The 20135-nt window shown below is 45.1% G+C and overlaps 1 protein-coding gene and 1 non-coding gene across 2 annotated transcripts in view; both read left to right on the top strand.

Moving 5' to 3' along the window:
- Xpo5 (exportin 5) overlaps window positions 1-19333 on the top strand; it is a 49978-nt gene extending 30645 nt beyond the window's left edge. The window contains exons 18-32 of the mRNA XM_004649465.3: window positions 482-681; window positions 1711-1810; window positions 2864-3045; window positions 6967-7067; window positions 8324-8420; window positions 10863-10999; window positions 12535-12632; window positions 14145-14191; window positions 14870-14967; window positions 15970-16032; window positions 16709-16791; window positions 17775-17882; window positions 18511-18648; window positions 18843-19007; window positions 19175-19333. Coding sequence (XP_004649522.1) covers window positions 482-681; window positions 1711-1810; window positions 2864-3045; window positions 6967-7067; window positions 8324-8420; window positions 10863-10999; window positions 12535-12632; window positions 14145-14191; window positions 14870-14967; window positions 15970-16032; window positions 16709-16791; window positions 17775-17882; window positions 18511-18648; window positions 18843-19007; window positions 19175-19312 — 1755 coding nt within the window. The 3' untranslated portion in view covers window positions 19313-19333. The remainder of the gene's footprint in view (window positions 1-481; window positions 682-1710; window positions 1811-2863; window positions 3046-6966; window positions 7068-8323; window positions 8421-10862; window positions 11000-12534; window positions 12633-14144; window positions 14192-14869; window positions 14968-15969; window positions 16033-16708; window positions 16792-17774; window positions 17883-18510; window positions 18649-18842; window positions 19008-19174) is intronic.
- Window positions 7398-7528, top strand: LOC123463216. Its single transcript, XR_006638807.1, has one exon. It is a non-coding gene; the product is annotated as a small nucleolar RNA SNORA20 (small nucleolar RNA).
- Window positions 19334-20135: the final 802 nt, after the last annotated feature.

The following is a 20135-nucleotide window of genomic DNA, read 5'->3' as shown; positions in this document are numbered from 1 at the left end:
AATTTTTTCTATATGAATGCTTAGGATTACTCCTACAAATACACAATCCTTTATTTAGCATGTGACCTTTTTCATTCCTACTATCGATGATTGCCTGATCATGAGACATGTCAAATGCAAATCACAATTCTTCTTGTGAGAGATTCTATAAAAAATGGTAGCATTACTCCAGATAAGAAAATGAACTAGAACTTTCTTCTCTGAATATGCAGTTATTTCCTTTTCGTATTATGTTCCCTCTGTCTACATCGGGAGATATTCGTAAAGGTACAGTAATGTTAATGCAGTTTCCAAGTACTCAAGAAAGACTTCTGATCAGTTGCCTTGCTATTCAGTAAAAACATTGTAACAAAATCACTAAGGGAGAGCCTGATAGGTCTGACATTCTTGGGACTGTCTTGATTTTCTTCGTTGGTGGCCCACATCTCCCTGAAAAGCACTCCTGCCCCATCTCTGTCCTTTTTCTCTCTGTCTCGTGCAGCCCAGTTTTGACACACTCTATAACCATGTGAAGCAACTACTCTCCAATGAGCTGCTTCTGACTCAAATGGAGAAGTGTGCCCTCATGGAAGCCCTGGTTCTCATTAGCAACCAATTCAAGAACTATGAACGACAGAAGTTGTTCCTGGAGGAGCTGATGGCACCAGTGGTCAGCATTTGGCTTTCTGAAGAAATGTGCAGGTAAACAAACCTTGGAGAACTCTTCTCTCTACTCGTGGGCACTCTGTTCCCAGAGCTATGCCAGGTGGGGAGGTACATAAGCTTACATTGGAAACCTCTGCCTTGCTGTGCTTGGCAGTGTGACAGGAGAAGTGGTGTGTAAAGAAAGCCAGCACATGGTTGTGAGGGCATGGACTGAGGATGCCATGAGGTCTGTTGTGCAACATGAATGCCTTTGGAGGAATTTACAGCCACAGGGCCTCCTATCACTGCACATGAACTCCAGATACATTCCCCACTTTGTATCTGGCTTTACCTACTGTGGGTGGCTGCGGGGGAGTGGGGAGGGTGTGGGATTCAGGCCTGCAGGCTTTGCAAGCAAACACTTTTAACTGCTGAGCCATCTCTCTAACACCTTGTGTTTGCAGACTTTTTAATTTGAAAGATGATGTCATAAACATTTGAGAGTGGAAAGGGAAATTCAAACCTCCAAATGACAGGTTAGAATTGATATGATTAGGGCTGGAGAGATGGCTTAGCAGTGAAGGTGCTTGCCTGTGATGCCTAAGGTCACAGGTTCGATTCTCCAGATGCACAAGGTGGTGTATGCGTCTGGAGTTGGTTTGCAGTGGCCAGAAGCCCTGGCACACTTATTCTTTCTTTTTGTGTCTCAAATTAAAAAAAAAAAAAAATTATATGATTAAATTCCCTTCACTATAAAAAACTGCTGTTTTAAAGCTGGATGTAGTGGTGCATACCTGTAATCCCAGCATTTGGGAGGCTGAGGTAGGAGAATGGTCATGAGTTTGAGGCCATCCTGAGACTATATAGCGAATTCCAAGACAGTCTGGGTTAGAGCAGGACCCTACCTCAAAAAAACAAACAAAAAGCCTACTATTTAATGCCAACTGACTAGTGTATTGGCTTTTTGTGTTCAGAGTGGGTATTGTGTATTCTTTCTGCCTACACCTCGGGAATGTTCCTAGTGTTCATGGAAGAAATTGCCCTTACTTGAAATCTTGATGTGTCTGTTACTCCTCCCACTTTCAGAGTGCTGTCAGATGTCGATGCCTTCATTGCCTATGTGGGTGCAGATCTCAAAGGCTGTGACCCGGCCGTGGAGGACCCCTGTGGCTTGAACCGAGCACGAGTAAGACTCTTGTTCATGGAAGTTGCCTTGGCCCTGGGCAGAAGTTTGGGTGTTGTCGTTTGTCGAGTCTCATAAACCTGGGAGTCTCTGCTGCCCTAAGCCTCTCCTTTCTTTGCTTTTGTAGTTTTGAATTCTTGAGTTAGTTCTCACAAACGAGCAGATGGTCTTTTCTATTAAGTCATTATTTGGCTTTAAGGATCTCTACGTAGCTGGGAAGGCTGAAGGTATAAGTAGGAAGTAGATGAGAACTTGGTGAGTCATCACTGCCTTTGCTTTCTGGCATGTGACTTCCTAGGTGATGCTATACTGACACATCTGAGGTTCTATAGTGCTTTGCTAGTCAAAAAAGTTTTAATTTTTTTTCTCTACATTGTGGAAAAAGTCATAACCTGGCATGTGCCAGATGGGTTGTAAGAGTACAGTGAGGAGGGTTAGGAATAAGCTGCCTGTGTCTAAGCAGGAAGATCAGAGGGAGGAAATGTTGGCAGTTTAAATGTGTGTCTCGGAGCCTGTCCAGGCCATCTTTTAATCAGTTTACGATGGGAGGAAAGACATCCTAAAGAAAAGAAAGCTTTCAGAACCTACCACTGGTATGGTAGTGAGAGGACCTCTCTTGGACTTGACCTGAAGAAAAGAACAGAGAGGTGGGAGCAAATGAGGATGCTTGCCAGGTGTGATGGCTCACACTTGGATTTCCGACACTTGGGAGGCTGAGGTAGGAGGAGTTCGAGGCCACCATGGGCTACATAGTAAGTTCCAGGACAGCCTGAACTACAGAGTGGTTTTTCGAGGTAGGGTCTCGCTCTAGCCAAGGGTTACCTGGAGTTCACTATGTAGTCTCAGGCTAGCCTTGAACCTGTGGGTTCTACCTCTGCCTCCCAAACACGGGGATTAAAGGCGTATGCCACTGTGCGCAGCTGAGACTGTTTTAGAAGGTTCTTTCCTTCCCCCTGACCTCTGTGTCACTTGTTACTGTCTTGTATATATCTAGCAGTGTTTTGTCACCACCACCACCCCCCTTTATGTTTACCTTTTGTCCTTCTTTTTCCGTAGATGAGCTTTTGTGTATATAGCATTCTGGGTGTTATGAAGCGAACTTCCTGGCCTTCCGACATAGAAGAAGCCAAAGCTGGGGGCTTTGTGGTGGGTTACACACCCAGTGGAAATCCAATCTTCCGCAACCCCTGCACAGAGCAAATTCTGAAACTTCTGGACAACTTGCTTGCCCTTGTAAGGTGCGTCAGAACAGTGATTTTTATTCATTTTTACCTTAAGAATCTCAAAAATGTAATCTGGTTTTGTGTCCTAATATGTTAGTAGTATCAAAGTATTGGGTCTTGATTCTTTCTAGACAGAGACTCAGGGACTGTAATGTAACTGCTTCCCCTTACCTCATGTAAATTGTATTCTGTATGAAGAACTCAGTGCCAAAGTGGTATTTTGCATTTTAAGCTTCTTTCATCTTTTTAAAAAATTATTTACTTATTGGGGCTGGAGGGATGGGTTAGCTGTTAAGGCATTTGCCTGCAAAGCCAGAGGACCCAGGTTCAATTCCCTAGGACCCACGTTAGCCAGATGCACAAGGGGGTGCATGTGTCTGGAGTTCATTTGCCGTGGCTGCAGGCCCTGGTGCATCCATGCTCTCTCTCCCCGCCCCCCTTCTCTGTCAAATGAGTAAATAAAATGTTTTTTAAAAATTACTTACTTGGGCTGAAGAGATGGCTTAGCGGTTAAGTGCTTGCCTGTGAAGCCTAAGGACCCCGGTTCGAGGCTCGGTTCCCCAGGTCCCACGTTAGCCAGATGCACAAGGGGGCGCATGCGTCTGGAGTTCATTTGCAGAGGCTGGAAGCCCTGGCGTTCCCATTCTCTCTCTCTCCCTCTGTCTTTCGCTCTGTGTCTGTCGCTCTCAAATAAATTTAAAAAAAATTTTTTTTTTTTTAAATTAGTTACTTATTAGAGAGAAAGAGAGAGAAGCAGATAGATCTAGCTTTACATAGGTAGTGGGAGTTGAATCTGGGTTCTTGGGCATTGCAGAGAGGTGCCTTATCTCCTGAGTCGTCTCTCCAGCCCACTTCAATCTTACTGTACCTCCTTTTTTTTTGGTGTTTTGAGGTAGGGTCTCACTCTAGCCCAGGCTGACCTGGAATTCACTATGGAGTCTCAGGGTGGCCTTAAACTCACAGCCATCCTCCTACCTCTGCCTCCCGAGTGCTGGGATTAAAGGCGTGTACCACCACACCCGGCTTTGTACCTCCTTTTATTATTTGTTTTTGGTTTGGTTTGGTTTGGTTTGGTTTTTCAAGGTAGGGTCTCACTCTAGCCCAGGCTGACCTGGAATTCACTATGGAGTCTCAGGGTGGCCTCGAACTCAGCGATCCTCCTACCTCTGCCTCCTGAGTGCTGGGATTAAAGGTGTGTGCCACCACACCCGGCTTATTTGTTTTTTACATTTTCATACATACTTTGATTTCACTTTGATTGTATGTACCCCACATTAACCTGCCTGACCCCCCTCATTCTCACTGTATTTCTTAATCACATACTAGTAGCTATGCCATGAAGAAATCACTCCCCTTTCCCTACCAACCATTAACGTCCGAGGCAGGGTTTTGCTCTAGCTTGGGCTGACCTGGCATTCACCAAGTAGTTTCAGGAACTCACAGTGAGCTTCCTACCTCTGCCTCCTGAGTTGCTGGGATTAAAGGCATTTGCCATCAGGCCTGGCTTTTTGCTACTTTACTTTTTAAAAAATATTTTTATTTGAATAAGAGCAAGACAGGAAGAAGCAGAGATAGAGTGTGTATGTGAGTGTGCTATGGGTGTGCCAGGCCTTCTTTGCTGCACACAACATGGTACCAGAGAATTGAACTTGGGCTGTCAGGCTTTGCAAGCAAGAGCCCTTGAGTGTCTTGCTGCTGTATGTACACTGTATGTACACTCCTGCACAGGCACCACTTTATGTTTCTGGGTTTACTGGAGTAGTGGATCAAACCCTGGCCTTCAGACTTTACAAGTAAGCACTTTTAATCACTAACTCATCTTTCCAAGCCTTCCTTCCTTCCTTCCTTCCTTATTTTTTAATTTATTTAAGGTAGGATCACAGTCCAGCCCAGGCTAACCTGGAACTCCCTCTGTAGTCCGAGCCAGGTCTCAATGTTAAAGCGATCCTCCAGCCTTGCCTCCCAAGTATTGGGATTAAAGACATGCACCACCTGGTTTTACTCCCTACCACCACCACCCCACAGTAGTGCTGTTTACCTTTTGAGGTAATCTGAGTTTACCAGCAATGACTGAACTCAAGTGAGCCAAGCATCCACTAATTGAAAGTATCAGATGCATTTTCCACCTCAGTTTGCTAGGTGTCAGAGCAGTCTCCAAAACCAGCAGGCATCAGCAGTCGCCTGAGGCCTCATAAGACCCAAAGCTTCCTCTGTAGCTTAAGAAAATGAGGGGTCCTTGGGATGACTCAAAAAGTATAATAGTCGTGGAAAAAAGTGACTGGAGTACTGAGTAACATCTTGATCATACCTTCCGAGGCTCAGGGTCTAATGCGGAAGAGGTGGCGGAAAGAGTGTAAGAGCCAAAGGAAGGGTAGGACTCCTTACAACGTGCTCCCTCCAGACATAAAATGGCCTGGATATCCTGGACCTCACAGTGCCTGACACTACCTGCACAAGACCATCCTAAGAGGAGGAAAAGACCATGACATCAAAATAAAAGAGAGACTGAGATGGGGAGGGGATATGGTGGAGAATGGAATTTCAAAGGGGAAAGTGGGAGGGAGGGTATTACCATGGAATATTTTTTATAATCATGGAAAATGTTAATAAAAATTGAGAAAAAATAAAAAATTTAAAAAATAAAATAGGCAAAAAAAAAAAAAATGAGGGGTGATGAAGTCACACCATTTTAGGCTTGTGGCCAAATTCATGGGCTAAGAACCCAGATCTAGCAATGATTTAAGAAGTTCACAGCTGGAGGGATGGCTTAGAGGTTAAGGCATTTGCCTGCAAAGCCAAAGAATGCAGGTTCAATTCCCCAGAACCCACGTTAACCAGATGCACAAGGGGTCGCACATGTCTGGAGTTCGTCTGCAATGGCTGAAGGCCCTGGCCTGCCATTCTTTTCCCTCCCCACCCCCCAATAAGTCAAAATAAAACATATTAAAAAGAAGAAGTACATCCTGCTGGGTGTAGTGGTGCATGCCTCTTTGATCCCAAAAGTCTGATCCTAGTATGCAGATGCAGGAGGATACCTGTGGGTTCAAGGCCAGCCTGGGGCCACAGATTAGCCTGTGTTAGAGTGAGGCCCTGCCTTGTTCAGGGGTGGCATGGGTGTGTGAAGGCCAGTAGACAATTTCAGGTATAACATCAGAAGCACTGTTGACCTCTTCTTCAGACCACCATGCCCAGCACATGCTTTTGTATAACCAGCAGGCAGACCCCTGGTGTCATCACAACTACATTACTAGGTGAAAATGAAACTGTGACAGGACCCAGTTAAATGTAATGGGTTGTTGATCATTATGTCACTGCGTGTAGTAGTCGCACATGCTTTTTATCCAGGCACTCTGGAGGCTGAGGTAGAAGGATCCCTGTAAGTTTGAGGCCAGCCTCAGAGTAATTCCAGGTCAGGCTACAGCAAGACTCTGCCTTGAAAAACCAAAAAGGCACATGTCTGTATTTAGTTTTGTCATTGTCTCTCTATTTCTGTGTATTTCAAAAAGAATCACCTTTAAGAGCCGGGCATGGTGGCACACACCTTTAATCCCAGCACTTGGGAGGCAGAGATAGGAGGATTGCTGAGAGTTTGAGGCCACCCTGAGACTACATAGTGAATTACAGGTCAGCCTGGGCTAGAGTGAGACCCTACCTGGAAAAACTAAACAACAAATAAAATTAGTTATTGCTCTTCTGTCTCAAGATTTGTTATTGTGTTAATATGCCTTAAGAGCTATATGTATATAGTTAATAGCTTCAAGGTTTTACCCTTCTCCAGGAGATGCTGAAATGTTTGTTCATACCTTTTCTTTCTGTTGGAAGTGATATTGATGGGGATCTATGCAAAAGTACATCACTGAACTATGAAGTGTAACTCACTCTTTCTTCTTGCAGCAAGTCCAGGAAATGTTGACAAAGCATCTTTGTTTCTTTCAGAACCCACAATTCTTTATACACACCAGAAATGCTAACCAAAATGACAGAGCCATTCACAAAAGCTCTGGACATGCTTGAAGCCGAAAAATCAGCTATACTGGGTAAGAACTCTAACCACCCTCTCGGTTCATCTTGTCTCTGCACCTTCTGTGTTCCTTTCTCCCCTTTTTACCTGATGTTACCATGCTCACCTGTTTGTTGAGGAAATGAATTTGTAGTGTTTTTGAGGCTCTGTATGAACTTGTGTATTTATTCACATCATCTAAAGAAGAAGCCTTTAGGGCCAGCTTTCTCACCCCATCCTCTACCTCAAATTAGCTAACAGATAGTGATGTGTGGTAGAGCCATTACACTATAAATAATAGAAGCTTTTACCTGAAATATAGTGGTATACTTTTCTGTTGTGTGTTTAATATAAAACTTTTAAAGGATTTCCTGTTTATTTGCAGCTGTAGTTAGTCTCTTAGTGATAGTCACAGTTATACACATGGGATAAAACAATATTGGGCCATTGCAAATTGAGGGTGAAGTATTTCATCTCTTCTGCATGATCTAGACATTGTTCTTGGTGCAGTGTGCATGATCATCTTGTGTAGGCAGCATTGAATCGAGGGTCTTTGTAGTAGATGTACATAACCTGGGACTGTATAGTGAATTCCAATTCCAGCTGGGTTAGAGTGAGATCCTACTTGGGGCCGGGGGGGTGGGGATTAAAGGAGGGCTGGAAAGATGGGTTAGTGGTTAAGGAGCTTGCCTGTGAAACCTAAGGACCCATGTTCAACTCTCCAGATCACACATTAGCCAGATGCACAAAGGTGAGGTAAACGCAAGGTTGCACATGCCCACTAGTGGTGCAAGTGTCTGGAGTTCAATTGCCAATTCTCATTCTCATTCCCTCTCCCTTCCCCCACCCCTAATAAAATTAAAGGAGTAGATTCTAAGCCATGTTTACAAATTTTCACCTCGGTTAGAATATTGCATATGCAAAAATAGCCATGCAATACTAATTGTGATAGTGTCAAAGAAAGTAACAGGTCTCTGTGCGTGTTGATTTCGAGACCTAAGCACTTTGTGAAATTGCCTGATGAATTAAATTTTGAAGGATATGTAGGACCAAGAGATGCTGTGGGCTGGGTTCAGTACCTCATTCTCAGGCAAGAATGGGGAAAAGGAGTTAAAACAACCTGTAAACCTCCTTAGGTCACTCTTGGAACCTCCACCTAGTAGAAGATGTGGCCAATTGCTTTCCCAGCACAGCAAATGCACATGCACACACACACGGCCTTGCTTTCAGATACTGGCTGTTTGGAACTCATGCCAGGAGAGTGACATGCTTCCGACCTGCATTTCTCTGCAGGATTACCTCAGCCTCTCTTGGAACTCAATGACCACCCCGTCTACAAAACAATTTTGGAAAGAATGCAGCGTTTCTTCAGCACCCTCTATGAAAACTGGTAAGGTGCCAGCACTACTTTGCCACTTTTCCTTTGTGAAGATGCATATGTGAAACTTGGGTCTACAACCTGTGTACAGGCAAGGTGAAGCAAAAATTGAAAGGGAAGCTGATGCCAGTGTTGAATCCCAGTAAACCAGGCTGACCTGGAATTCACTATGGAGTCTCAGATGACCTCAAACTCAGAGCAGTCCCCCTACCTCTGCCTGCCAGGTGCTGGGATTAAAGGTATGAACCACCACACCTGGCCTTTTCTAATTTAATTTAGCTGAGAGAGAGAAAGTAGCAAATAGATAAAAATAATGCGCTCACCAGGGCCTCCAGCCACTGCAGATGAACTGCTGACACACACACACTGCCTTGTGCATCTCGTTTACCTGGGTCCTTGGGCTTCATAGGCAAGCTAACCATTAAGCCATCTCTCCTGCCTTGCATTTACTTATTTTTGATTGTCGTGAGCCTCACAGTCCTAACTGTGATGTAGTCTTTATGCCCAAGTGTCTGTATTTCCAGTGCATGAAATGATGAAGTCCCAGAAGATACAATCGTTGGGCTGCATCTGCTTAGACCCTCTTCACCTTTGGATGTTTCCTTCCCTGAGATAGTGGGAGGCATCTAGCCAAGTTTTTATATTTGGGTCCTGGTTGGGTATGGGATAGTTCTTGGCCTCCATGCTTACCTTACCCTGGGCTTTGGCCTCAATCAAGTGTTCTAGTCAACCAGCCAACAAGCTACTCCATTGTGAGTGTACATTATAGAGTGCTGAAGGCTGCTATTGACCTTAGCCATAACGTGTGTCTTAACAGATGCTCTGTCTACTGTCAAGGAGTTTTTTTGTAGATGCAGAATCGGAAACTTCACTTTTTGTTGATTTTTTTAAATTTTTTTTGTTGTTGTTGTTCATTTTTATTTATTTATTTGAGAATGACATAGAGAAAGAGGCAGAGAGAGAGAATGGGTGCGCCAGGGCTTCTGCCCACTGCTGTAGGCCAGTCTGGTCTTGAAGTTATTGTCCTCTACTTTGCTTTCCCAAATGGTAAATTACTGGTGTTCACAGCCAACTCATCACTGTAATTTCACTTTTGATAGGATTCAGTCCAAATCATTAGAACTAAAGTTCTCTTAAGAAGTAAAAATTGGCTGGAGAGATGGCTTAGCAGTTAAACACTTGCCTGTGAAGCCTAAGGACCCTGGTTCGAGCCTCGATTCCCCAGGACCCACATTTGCCAGATGCACAAGGGGGCACATGCGTCTGGAGTTCATTTGCAGTGGCTGGAGGCCCCGGCATACCCATTCTCTCTCTCTCTCTCCCCCCTCCTCTTTCTCTCTGTCACTCTCAAATAAATAAATAAAAACAAAAAAAAAATTTTTTTAAAGAAGTAAAAATTCTGGGCTGGAGAGAGGGCTTAGTGGTTGAGCGCTTGCTGGTTTGAGGCTCGATTCCCGAGGACCCACATTAGCCAGATGCACAAGGGAGCAAACACATCTGGAGTTCGTTTGCAGTGGCTAGAGCCCTGGCATGTCCATTTTCTCTCTCTCCTTCTCTGTGTCTGTTACTTTCAAATAAATAAGAATAAACTAAGAAAACAAAAATTAAAAAAGTAAAAATTCTTTGGGCTGGAGCAATGCCTTAGCAGTTAAGGCACTTGTTAAAAAAAAAAAAAACTATCCAGGCGTGGTGATACACGCCTGTAATCTCTGCACTGCGAGGCTGAGGTAGGAGGATTGCCGCAAGTTCAAGGCCACCCTGAGGCTCCATGGTGAATTCCTGGTCAGCCTGGGCTACAATGAGACCATACCTTAAAAAAAGCAAAACAAAAAAAAAGCTAAAGGACCTCAGGTCGATTCACCAGGACCCACATAAGCCAGATGCACAGGTGGCGCATGTGTCTGGAGTTCGTTTGCAGTGGCTGGAAGCCCTAGCACATGCATTCTCTCTCCCTCTCTCTCTCTCTCTCTCTCTCTCTCTCTCTTTCTCTCTCTCTCTCTGCCACTTTCCCTCTCGTAAATAAAATATTTTTAAAAATTGATTCCTGTACCTAAGAGGCTGAGGTAGGAAGATCTCTGAGTTAGAGGCCAGCCTGAGACTTAATTTTGTGTCAGCCTGTGCTAGCTACCTCAACCAAACAAATATAAAAGAAAAGAACCAAAAAAAAAAAACTTAGCAGGGGAAGGTGGCATATGCCTTTTAATCCCAGCACTTGAGATGCAGAGGTAGGATTGATGTGAGTTCGAGGCTGCCCTGAGACTACATAGTGAATTCTGGGCAAGAGCAAGACACTACCATCAAAACATACACACAAAAGAAGTAACAAATAATATATATATACTGATTTTCTAGCTGGAAAATGACATAGACTATAAGTGAAATGCGTGGGGCAGTCAGTCAGGGCTGACAGTGTCTGGTATTACATTTGTTATCTACAGTGATCTTGTCTTCCAGCTTCCACATCCTAGGGAAGGCAGGCCCTTCCATGCAGCAAGACTTCTACACCGTGGAGGACCTCGCTACCCAGCTCCTTGGTTCAGCTTTTGTCAACTTGAATAATATTCCCGACTATCGACTCAGATCCCTGCTTCATATCCTTTCAGATTTCCCTGTATCATAATTACACAAAGACAGAAAGATTGAACAGTAGGAAACATAAGGCAGTCCTGGGAGTCTTAAAAGCCCATGATTCTTTTTCTGGAGATAGATTGTTGCCTTCCTATTTCTTGGAAAATGAAGCTTTTATGTTTTGTCTATATTTTCCTTCCTTTTTTGTTGGTTTGCTTTTTTTTTTTTAATTGTTATTAGCATTTTCCATGATTATTAAAAAAAAAAAAAACATGGTAATTTGCTCCCTCCCCCCACACACACACACTTTCCCCTTTGAAATTCCATTCTCCATCATATTTTGGTTTGCTTTTGACAAGAGACGATCTATATATTCCAGTTTGGTCCAAACTTCTATCCTCCTGTTTCTGCCTCCTAAGTGTTGAAATTGTGGGTGTGCACCGAGTCTGGCTTTGCTTTAGTTTTCAGTAACATCTCTGTGTGTCCCAGACTAGTGTGGAACTCCTGGACCCATTCCAGTCTCATAGGCAGATGGGTTGATGAGTGAGTGCTATTGCTGTCAGCTAGATGCTTTCCTTTTTCAGAAGCACTTTAATAATTTGAAATTCTGTTGCGAGTCTCATGTTTTCCTGAAATTCTAAGTAGAAAGATGAAGGGTTAGGGCTGGAGAGATGGGTTAGTGGCTAAGGTGCTTGCCTGTAAAGCGTAAGGGCCCAGGTTTGATTCTCCAGGTCCCACATAAGCCACATGCACATGGTGGCACATGTATCTGAAGTTCATTTGCAGTGGCTTGAGGCTGTGGCACGCTCGCGCGCTCCCTCCCTCCCTCCCTCCCTCCCTCGTAAATAAATGATAAATCAAGAAAGCAAGAATTTTTTTTTAAAAAAAAGATGAGCCAGGCATGGCGGTGCACACCTTTAATCCCAGCTCCTGGGGGGCAGAGGTAGGAGGATTGCTGTGAGTTCGTGTCCACCCTGAGAATACAGAGAGAATTCCATGTCAGCCTGGGCTAGGGTGAAACCCTACTTTGAAAAACCAAAAAAAAAAAAAAAAAGATGATTTTTTGTTGTTGTTTTGCTTTTTTAACAAGGTGTCGTTCTCCCTTTTTCTTTTCTACTTTGGGTAACCAGTTGTCCCTGATATAAAGAGCCTTGAAAGGATAGTAAAACTAAAACCCAATATAAACACAGCTTAAAATTTTAGGAAAAGAGCATGGGAATGCTGCTCCATTGATAAATGATGTTTTCTTTTATTATTTGTTTTTTAAATTTTTATTTATTTAAGAGAGAGAATGGATGTGCCAGGGCCTCTAGCCACTGCAGACAAACTCTAGATGACACGTGCCACTTTGTGCACCTGGCTTACATGGGTCTTGGAATTGAACCTGGGTCCTTTGGCTTTGTAGGCAAGCACCTTAACCTCTTAAGTCATCCCTCCAGCCCAGTGATGTTCTTCATGTCTTAAGTCTTTTGGGGTAAACTGCTCTAAATATAACTTGGTACCTGGCAGGTGCAGGGTCTGTGCTTATGTGTTAAAATTTCTTAACCTACTGCATCACGGGTCTTTGTGAAGCCTCTGGTACTCTTCTGTCCCCCAGAGCACTATGAAGCCCTGGTTTCTCCCATTCTTGGACCTCTCTTCACCTACCTTCACATGGTAAGACAGATATCAGAAGAAGAGGGCAGAAAGTACTCTTAAGATGTGTGGATGTTTGGCCACTCCTGACTTCGCTTGAAGTTCCTACAGGCGTTCTCTTCCAGGCTGCCGTGCTGGCTGTAGGCAGTACCACCATGGAATATTGCTTCTGTGGAGGCCTGTGCAGCCCCAGGGAGTTAGCTGGCTCATTTGCATGGAGCGCCTTCTAATGCAGGCTCTGCTTCCTCCCTCCTTCGGATCAGTAGACTTTCCCTTAGATCTTTCCTAGGCTCTGCAATGAAGCAGTGGTCCAGCTGGGCAGAGAAGGATGTGTCTAGAGATCCGGGGATTTTAAAATAGTGTTAGTTCTTTCTAAGCAGAGGAGATTGACGTTCTGCCCTTGTCACAGACAGGGTAAGGTTACAGAGACCTTAACTCTATTTGAGAGGGAGAGAGAAAGAGGCAGATAAAAAGAGAAGGATGCTCCAGGGCCTTCTGCTGCAAACTAACTCCAGACACATGTGCCACCTTGTACATCTGGCTTATGTACGGTCCTGGGGAATTGAACCTGGGTCCTTTGGTTTTACAGGCAGGCATCTTAACCACTACGTCATCTTTCCAGCCCACAGAGACACTTTTTTGTTTGGGGAGGGGATTTTTGTTTTTGTTTTGCACATGTGTGGGGTGTGTGGGGGTGTGTGTGTGCGTGCACTGTATGCACATGTATGTGCTGATGCAGCTGCCCCATGGGCTTACCTGTGGCAGCTGGAGAAAAACGTTGGGTGTCACCATCCATCACTTACCTTGCCACGTAATTGTTTCCTTGCTGTGGAATCTTACTGATGCTGGTGCTTGCTGTGCACAAGCCTCTGCAGTTCTCCAGTCTCCAAGCACCACTAGGTTGTGGAGATTAAACTCGGGTCCCCTCAGGCTTAAGCAGGAAGTATATTTACTTCTGAGCCATCTCTCTAGCCCCCATATCTGATGGTCTCCCAACACCCAGTCATTGATCCCTGGAATCATCCTTGCCTGGTTTTCAAGAAATAAATCTTAACTGGGTGTGGTTGTACAGGCGTTTAATCCCAGCACTCGGGAGGCTGAGATAGGAGAATGGCCATGAGTTCAATGCCACCCTAAGACTACATAGTGAGTTCCAGATCAGCCTGGGCTAGAGTGAGACTCTACCTCAAAAAAAAAAAGAGAAATAGAAATAGACCTTAAGAACTGGGTGTAGTGGCTCATGCCTGTAATCCCAGCACTTATAAGGATGGACTGCTCACAAGTTTGAGGTCAAGCTGGGATACAGAGAGAGACCCTGTCTTAAAACAGTAACAAGCCAGGCATGGTGGCACACTCCTTTAAACCCAGCACTTCTGAAGACAGAGGTAGGAGGATTGCCATGAGTTTGAGGCAAACCTGAGAGGACATAGTGAATTACAGGTCAGTTGGGGCTAGAGTGAGACCCTAGTGTGAAAAACAAAAAAACCAGTAGCAGGCCTTACCTCTTCTCCCATCCTTCCTCTCGTTCTCTAGAGGCTTTCCCAGAAATGGCAAGTCATCAACCAGAGGAGCCTGCTGTGGTAAGGACGCCCACTCCTTGGTGGGTGAGCTGTCAGCCATGTTTTGGTGGGGCAAGGAAGAAGGGGCAGGGATTCTGTTGTCGCAGACATAGAATCAAGGTGAGTTATAGTCATCCCAACCTAGTTGGTAGGTTTGTTTGTCTGGACAAGCTGTGACCAATGTCAGATGCTGAGATCAAGCTTTTCTATGGAACACCTCCACTTCACCTATGTGGATAGAGTTAGAAGTAATAATGTCCCTCAGTGAACCACTGTTGTCTGTTTCCACACCAGTGTAGAAGACAGGCACAAAGAAAACCTGGAAAGGTTCTGGTATGGTGGTGGACTAGGGAGGTGAGGTAGGAAGAGCTTTGTGAGTTCCAGGTCAGTCTCATCTAGGGTGAGACCCTTCCTCAAAATAAGAGGGCAGGCATGGTGGTGCACGTCTTTAATCCCAGCACTCGGGAGGCTGAGATAGGAGGATGGCCATGATTTCAAGGCCACCCTACATAGTGAATTCCAGATCAGCCTGGGCTAGAGTGAGACTCTACCTCAAAAAAAACAAAACAACAACAAAAAAATAATAAAGCAAGAAAGCAATCCAGGAGCAGAATAGCCACAGAGGGCCTGGTAAGGGTCACTGTTTTCCTTGTCCTTCTTTCTTTGCTCCCATGGAACTTGGTACCTGGTTTTTGGCAGTGGAGAAGATGAGGCTACAGAGGAGAACCAAGAGTCTCAAGAAATGCTGGAAGAACAACTGGTGAGGATGTTAACCCGAGAAGTCATGGACCTAATCAGTAAGTGGAATGTGGGAACCAGGGCTAGTAGAAGAGAGGTCTCAAGGAAAAGAACTGCTGGCCCAGCCACCTCACAAAGGCTGAACTGGTGGCAAGATTCTTGTTTGCAGCAGTGTTGTCCAGTTGATAAGAAATAATGACCCAGATAGAAATGTCAACCTAAGGACTTTTTCTGAATTGTGACCTAAATTGTACCAAGGTCCAAATTTGAAGGGTCTAAAATAGGCATTTGAATTGGTGTTAGAAATAACTTCCAGCACTGGTTGTGGTGGCTCACACCTTTAATCCCAGCACTCAGGAGGCTGAGGTTAAAAAAAAAAAAAATCTAGTTTTGTCATAATAGGCAAAAAGTTGAATTCTTCCACACGGGGTTTACTTTCCTGTTTTCAGAAATATTGAAGAATTCAGTACTAGGTAATCATCAATCCAAAATAGAATGTATTACCTCTCCTGGTCACTTATTCTAGAGGGTTCTGTAATTCCTCCAGCTAATTTTAAGAGGAAGAGAACACCAGTTTCAGTTCATCAGAATGAAGCTGCCGCCCCCCCCCCCCCCCCAAAGGTAGTGTTCCACTCTAGCTCAGGCTGATCTGGAATTCACTATGATCCTCCTACCTCTGCCTCCCAAGTGCTGGGATTAAAAGCATGTGCCAGCACACCTAGCTATTTTAAAAAAAAAAAAAATTTTTTTTTTTTTGGTTGGGTTGGGGCCCTTGAGGTAGGGTTTCACTCTAGCCCATACTGACCTGGAATTCACTGTGTAGTCTCAAGGAGGCCTGGAACTCACAGAGGTCCTCCTACCTCTGCTTCTGTAGTGCTGGGATTAAAGTTGTGCACTATCACGCCTGGCTCAGTGAAGCTCCTTTTTTGTGCCTTGGACATTACCTCCCCTCTCCATGCACCTGGTTAGAAACAATTGGGGATCAGTCACACTGAGCTGAATGTTACATGGTAGAAGTTGTAACCCTCCCTGACCCCACTAATCCTGTGCTCTTGATTTAGCGGCTTGCTGTATATCAAAGAAAAGTGGCGACCACAGTGCTGCTCCCCCTGCAGATGGAGATGGTAAGGGAGCCTTTTGTCTGCTCCTCAGGGGACTGCTCTGAGGCTCTAACAGCTCACAGCTCCTGCAGTTTTCCCTAGCAGATTGGTGATGATCAAGTATGATACATCTAGCTTTTGTCTTGTGCTGGCCTTGCTACATTTTCTCCAGCATGCCATACCTCGGAGCCTGTACACTTGCTGGTTCCTCATCCAAAGTGTTTTTCTTACAGCTGTGTGTATGGCCCTGACCTCTTCATTCTCTGTTGAGCTGTTATTTCTGAAAGCCTTCATGTCCAAGTTGTCACGCATAGCATCCCAGGCACTCTGCTTTATTTTTCTTCCTGGCACTTCTCACTACCTGCACTGTATATATATAATCTGTCTTCCTGCAGTGTAGGCTCCAGTCAGGGAAGGGACTGTGTCCTATTCCTTTTACCTCTAGTAACTGTGAGTTGTGCCTGTCAGCATTGAAAGATCGTCCATGTCTGCAGCTTGTGTTGCCCCTGTGTATGGCTAGATGCATCTCTCCATCTGCCATGTGTGGGCCATGACATCTTTTCATGGAATTGGGGGCTGTCTAGTACTGCTCAGCTCCAGCCAGCCCAGCACACTCAGTTTTGCTTGCTGAGCTTCTGGCACTATAAGGAATTCCTCTGTCTTATAAAGCAGGAACTTAACATTCTACATTGCTTAACAGATGATGAGATGATGGCCACAGAGGTAACCCCTTCACCTGTAGCAGAGCTCACAGACCTGGGCAAGTGTCTGATGAATCATGAGGTAGGTACATGGGACGACAGGCAGTGCATTTTTTCCTTGTGTGCCTTCCACTTTTCTCACTCCGGAAAATGTTCTCAGGAAAAAAAAAAAAAATGTGAGGCCACCCCAAGCTTTTTGTTTATCCCACATAACAGCTTTTCTGTTAGGGATTATTCCTTAGAAATTGGTGTGCAAAAACCACAAATAAATTTAACTTTTTGTAACTGCTTTTATTATTTTCCTGCTGTCTGATTAAAACTCCAGCTCTTTTTATTTTATAAACTTGCTTGAGTATATGTGCATGTTCAGATGTGCATATCAGGTCCTCTTCCTGATGCAAACACCAGATGCTTATGCTGTTTTGGGCAACTGCTCTACACGGGTATCTTGGATATTAAATTCAGGCCAGTAGGCTTTGTATGCAAGCACCTTTGTCTTTTATTTATTTGAGGGAGAGAGAACGAGACAGAGAGGATGGGCATGCCAGGGCCTGTGGCTGCTGCTAATGAACTCCAGGTGCATGCACCACCTTGTGCATCTGGCTTACGTGGGTTCTAGGCAATTGAACCTGGGTTTTGGGCTTTGCAGGCAAAGGCCTTAACCACTAAGCCATCTCCCCAGCCCACAAGCACCTTTACAACTGCTTGAGTCAGATGCACAAAGTGCTGCATGCATCTGGAGTTTGTTTGTGGTGACAGGAGATACTTGGGTACTCATATATTCACTCGCTGCCTCATTCTTCCTGCAAATAAAAATAACTACTAAAGCCGGGTGTTGGGGCTCATGCCTTTAATCCCAGCTCTAGTGAGGCAAAGGTTGGAGGTTCAGGTCAGCCTGAGCTAGAGTGAAAAGTATCTCATAAAAGCAAAAAATAGTAATTAAGTAATTAATAAAAATAGTTGCTCTGCCATCTTGCCAGCCCCCCAAACCCCAGCTCTTGATGTTAAGTAGCCTAAATCAAGTGTCCTTTCACCATCTTATCTTAATCCCATCCTTCTTTGCAGGACGTCTGCACTGCACTCTTAATCACAGCATTCAACTCTCTGACCTGGAAAGATACCCTGTCTTGCCAGAGGACAACCACACAACTCTGCTGGCCTCTTCTCAAACAAGTATTAATTTACCCTGTATTAGGGTTTTTTTGTTTGGTTTTACAGTAGTGAATATTGAACCTAGGGGCTCTATACACGTTTACCACTGAACTCTATCCCCAGGCTACTTTTCTTACTGTTTATTTTGAAATATTATAAGTTGCTTTGGCAGGTGTTGAAGCCTTGTTGATCCTCCCTCTCAGATTGCTGGGATTACTGACATGTGTCACCAGGCTTGGGTTGCATCAGTTTCTTTTGTGTTATTAAAGTCAAATCTAACAGACAACTTAAGGGAGGAAGGGCTTATTTTGGCTCACAGTTTTAGAGGGATTTCAGTGTGTCTGGTCAGGGGAAGCATAGCTGAGTTGATAGTGGTGAGCATATGGCAATGGCGTTTACATCTCAGCAGACAGGAAGCCGCAAACATGGGTCAGAACAGGGTTAGATATAACCTTTAAAGCCCTGTTTCTAGTGACCTGCTTCTGCCAATTCCTCAGCCTTCAAAATGAGAGCAAGCTAGGAACTGAGTGCTCAAAACATTCGCTTGACAGGGGACATATAAATTCAAACTAATACCCGTGCTCTCAGAGAAAATTTAGGTTGGGCCAACCGAAGGTCCCCTGGCTCCTGAGCATAGCTCTCTCCCCAGGTGATGTCTGGAACCCTGCTCGCAGATGCGGTCACGTGGCTCTTCACCAGCGTGCTGAAAGGTTTACAGATGCATGGGCAACACGATGGGTGCATGGCTTCTTTGGTCCATTTGGCCTTCCAAATCTATGAGGCACTGGTAAGTGGAGAGCATGGGGGTTGGATGGCTGTGGTTGCTTCACTCAGCCTGTCCCCAGGATCTTGAGCCTTAGTCTAAACAAAACCTACACATCTGCTATATTGCTTGTGTTCCCTAAGAGGTGGCTGTGGCGGGGAATGGCAAAGGTGGCAAGAGCCATAACCTGCCTCAATGAGTCTATCCCCACTTAACAGCGTCCCAAGTACATGGAAATGAGAGCTGTGATGGAGCAAATCCCTGAGATACAGAAGGACTCTCTGGACCAGTTTGATTGCAAGCTGCTGAACCCTACCCTGCAGAAAGCCGCTGACAAGCGACGGAAGGACCATTTCAAACGCCTCATTGCTGGCTGCATCGGAGTAAGTCTTGGCTTCTCTGTTAGTGCTCCTTGCCCATGGAGTGGCTTGTCATCTTGGATGATGTATGTGGGCAAACCTGAAATCTAGTCATTTGTTATTGTAGTGGGATGGTCTGTAATTCAACATCTGGGGCCCCACATTAGTTCTTTCTCATTTGTTTTCTACAGAAACCCTTGGGAGAGCAATTCCGAAAAGAAGTTCACATTAAGAATCTTCCCTCGCTTTTCAAAAAACCAAAGCCAATGCTGGAGACAGAAGTCCTGGACAGTGAGGGGGGTGGACTGGCCACCATCTTTGAACCCTGAATCAAGTTTTTGGGCATCTTTCTTTGGCCTTTGTTGTCATCTCTTCTTCCCCTCCGTAGATAATCTCTAGGCCCTTCTTGCACTGCCCCTTCACTTTCCACCTTGATCCACCTGGAGAGACAGGTCCAGGCCAAGCTGGAGAAGAGTTTGCCATGGGTGGGGCCACAAGTAAATCTACTCATGTATTGAGGAAGGGAGTTAGGGTTTACACCACTCTGTAGCAATGCCCCAGGTAGTTCCCATTCTACTTGGAGTTTGGACTCAAGAACAGCCCACGCCCTCCTGCTCCCGTGCAGCCACACCCATACAGAAGGGGCAGTAGGGGTGCTGTGCTCAACAGCTGCAACGGGCCAGACTTGCAGGGGTTTAGCCCTTGACCACTTGTGTTGGGGGATTTTTCCTAGACAAAAGTCCTGCTGACCCCCTTGCTACTGGGCAGGCTGGGACACTTATTTCCCCATGTGCGGGGCATGTCTGGCCTAGGTGCTAAGTGCTAAGCTGAACTTGGCCAGCTCTCATTGTCTTGAGCAAGAATTTGGGCACCTAGGGGGATCCATAGGGCAGGCTGTTGCTATAACCTGGGCACAGTTTGCAATGTAGTAGCTCCAGAGATGAGGACTGGGCAGAACTTTGTACTCCCTTAGGGACACATCCTGCCTTTCCACGAATGGCGCCCGAGGGCCCACCTGGGCATCAGCAGCCACATCACCATACTTGGTGTCACATGCTATAATTCAAACCACCTAGGCTCACATCTCTGATGAGCAACTAGCAAAGACACTATCTGCTAGGACAAGCAGTGTCCAGGTGCCTTTAAAATCTT

Source organism: Jaculus jaculus, chromosome 8 (genome assembly GCF_020740685.1).
Source record: "Jaculus jaculus isolate mJacJac1 chromosome 8, mJacJac1.mat.Y.cur, whole genome shotgun sequence".
Classification (NCBI taxonomy): Eukaryota; Metazoa; Chordata; class Mammalia; order Rodentia; family Dipodidae; genus Jaculus; species Jaculus jaculus.
The sequence above is the reverse complement of the archived record's forward strand: the minus strand, read 5'-3'. Positions and strand labels throughout refer to the sequence as shown.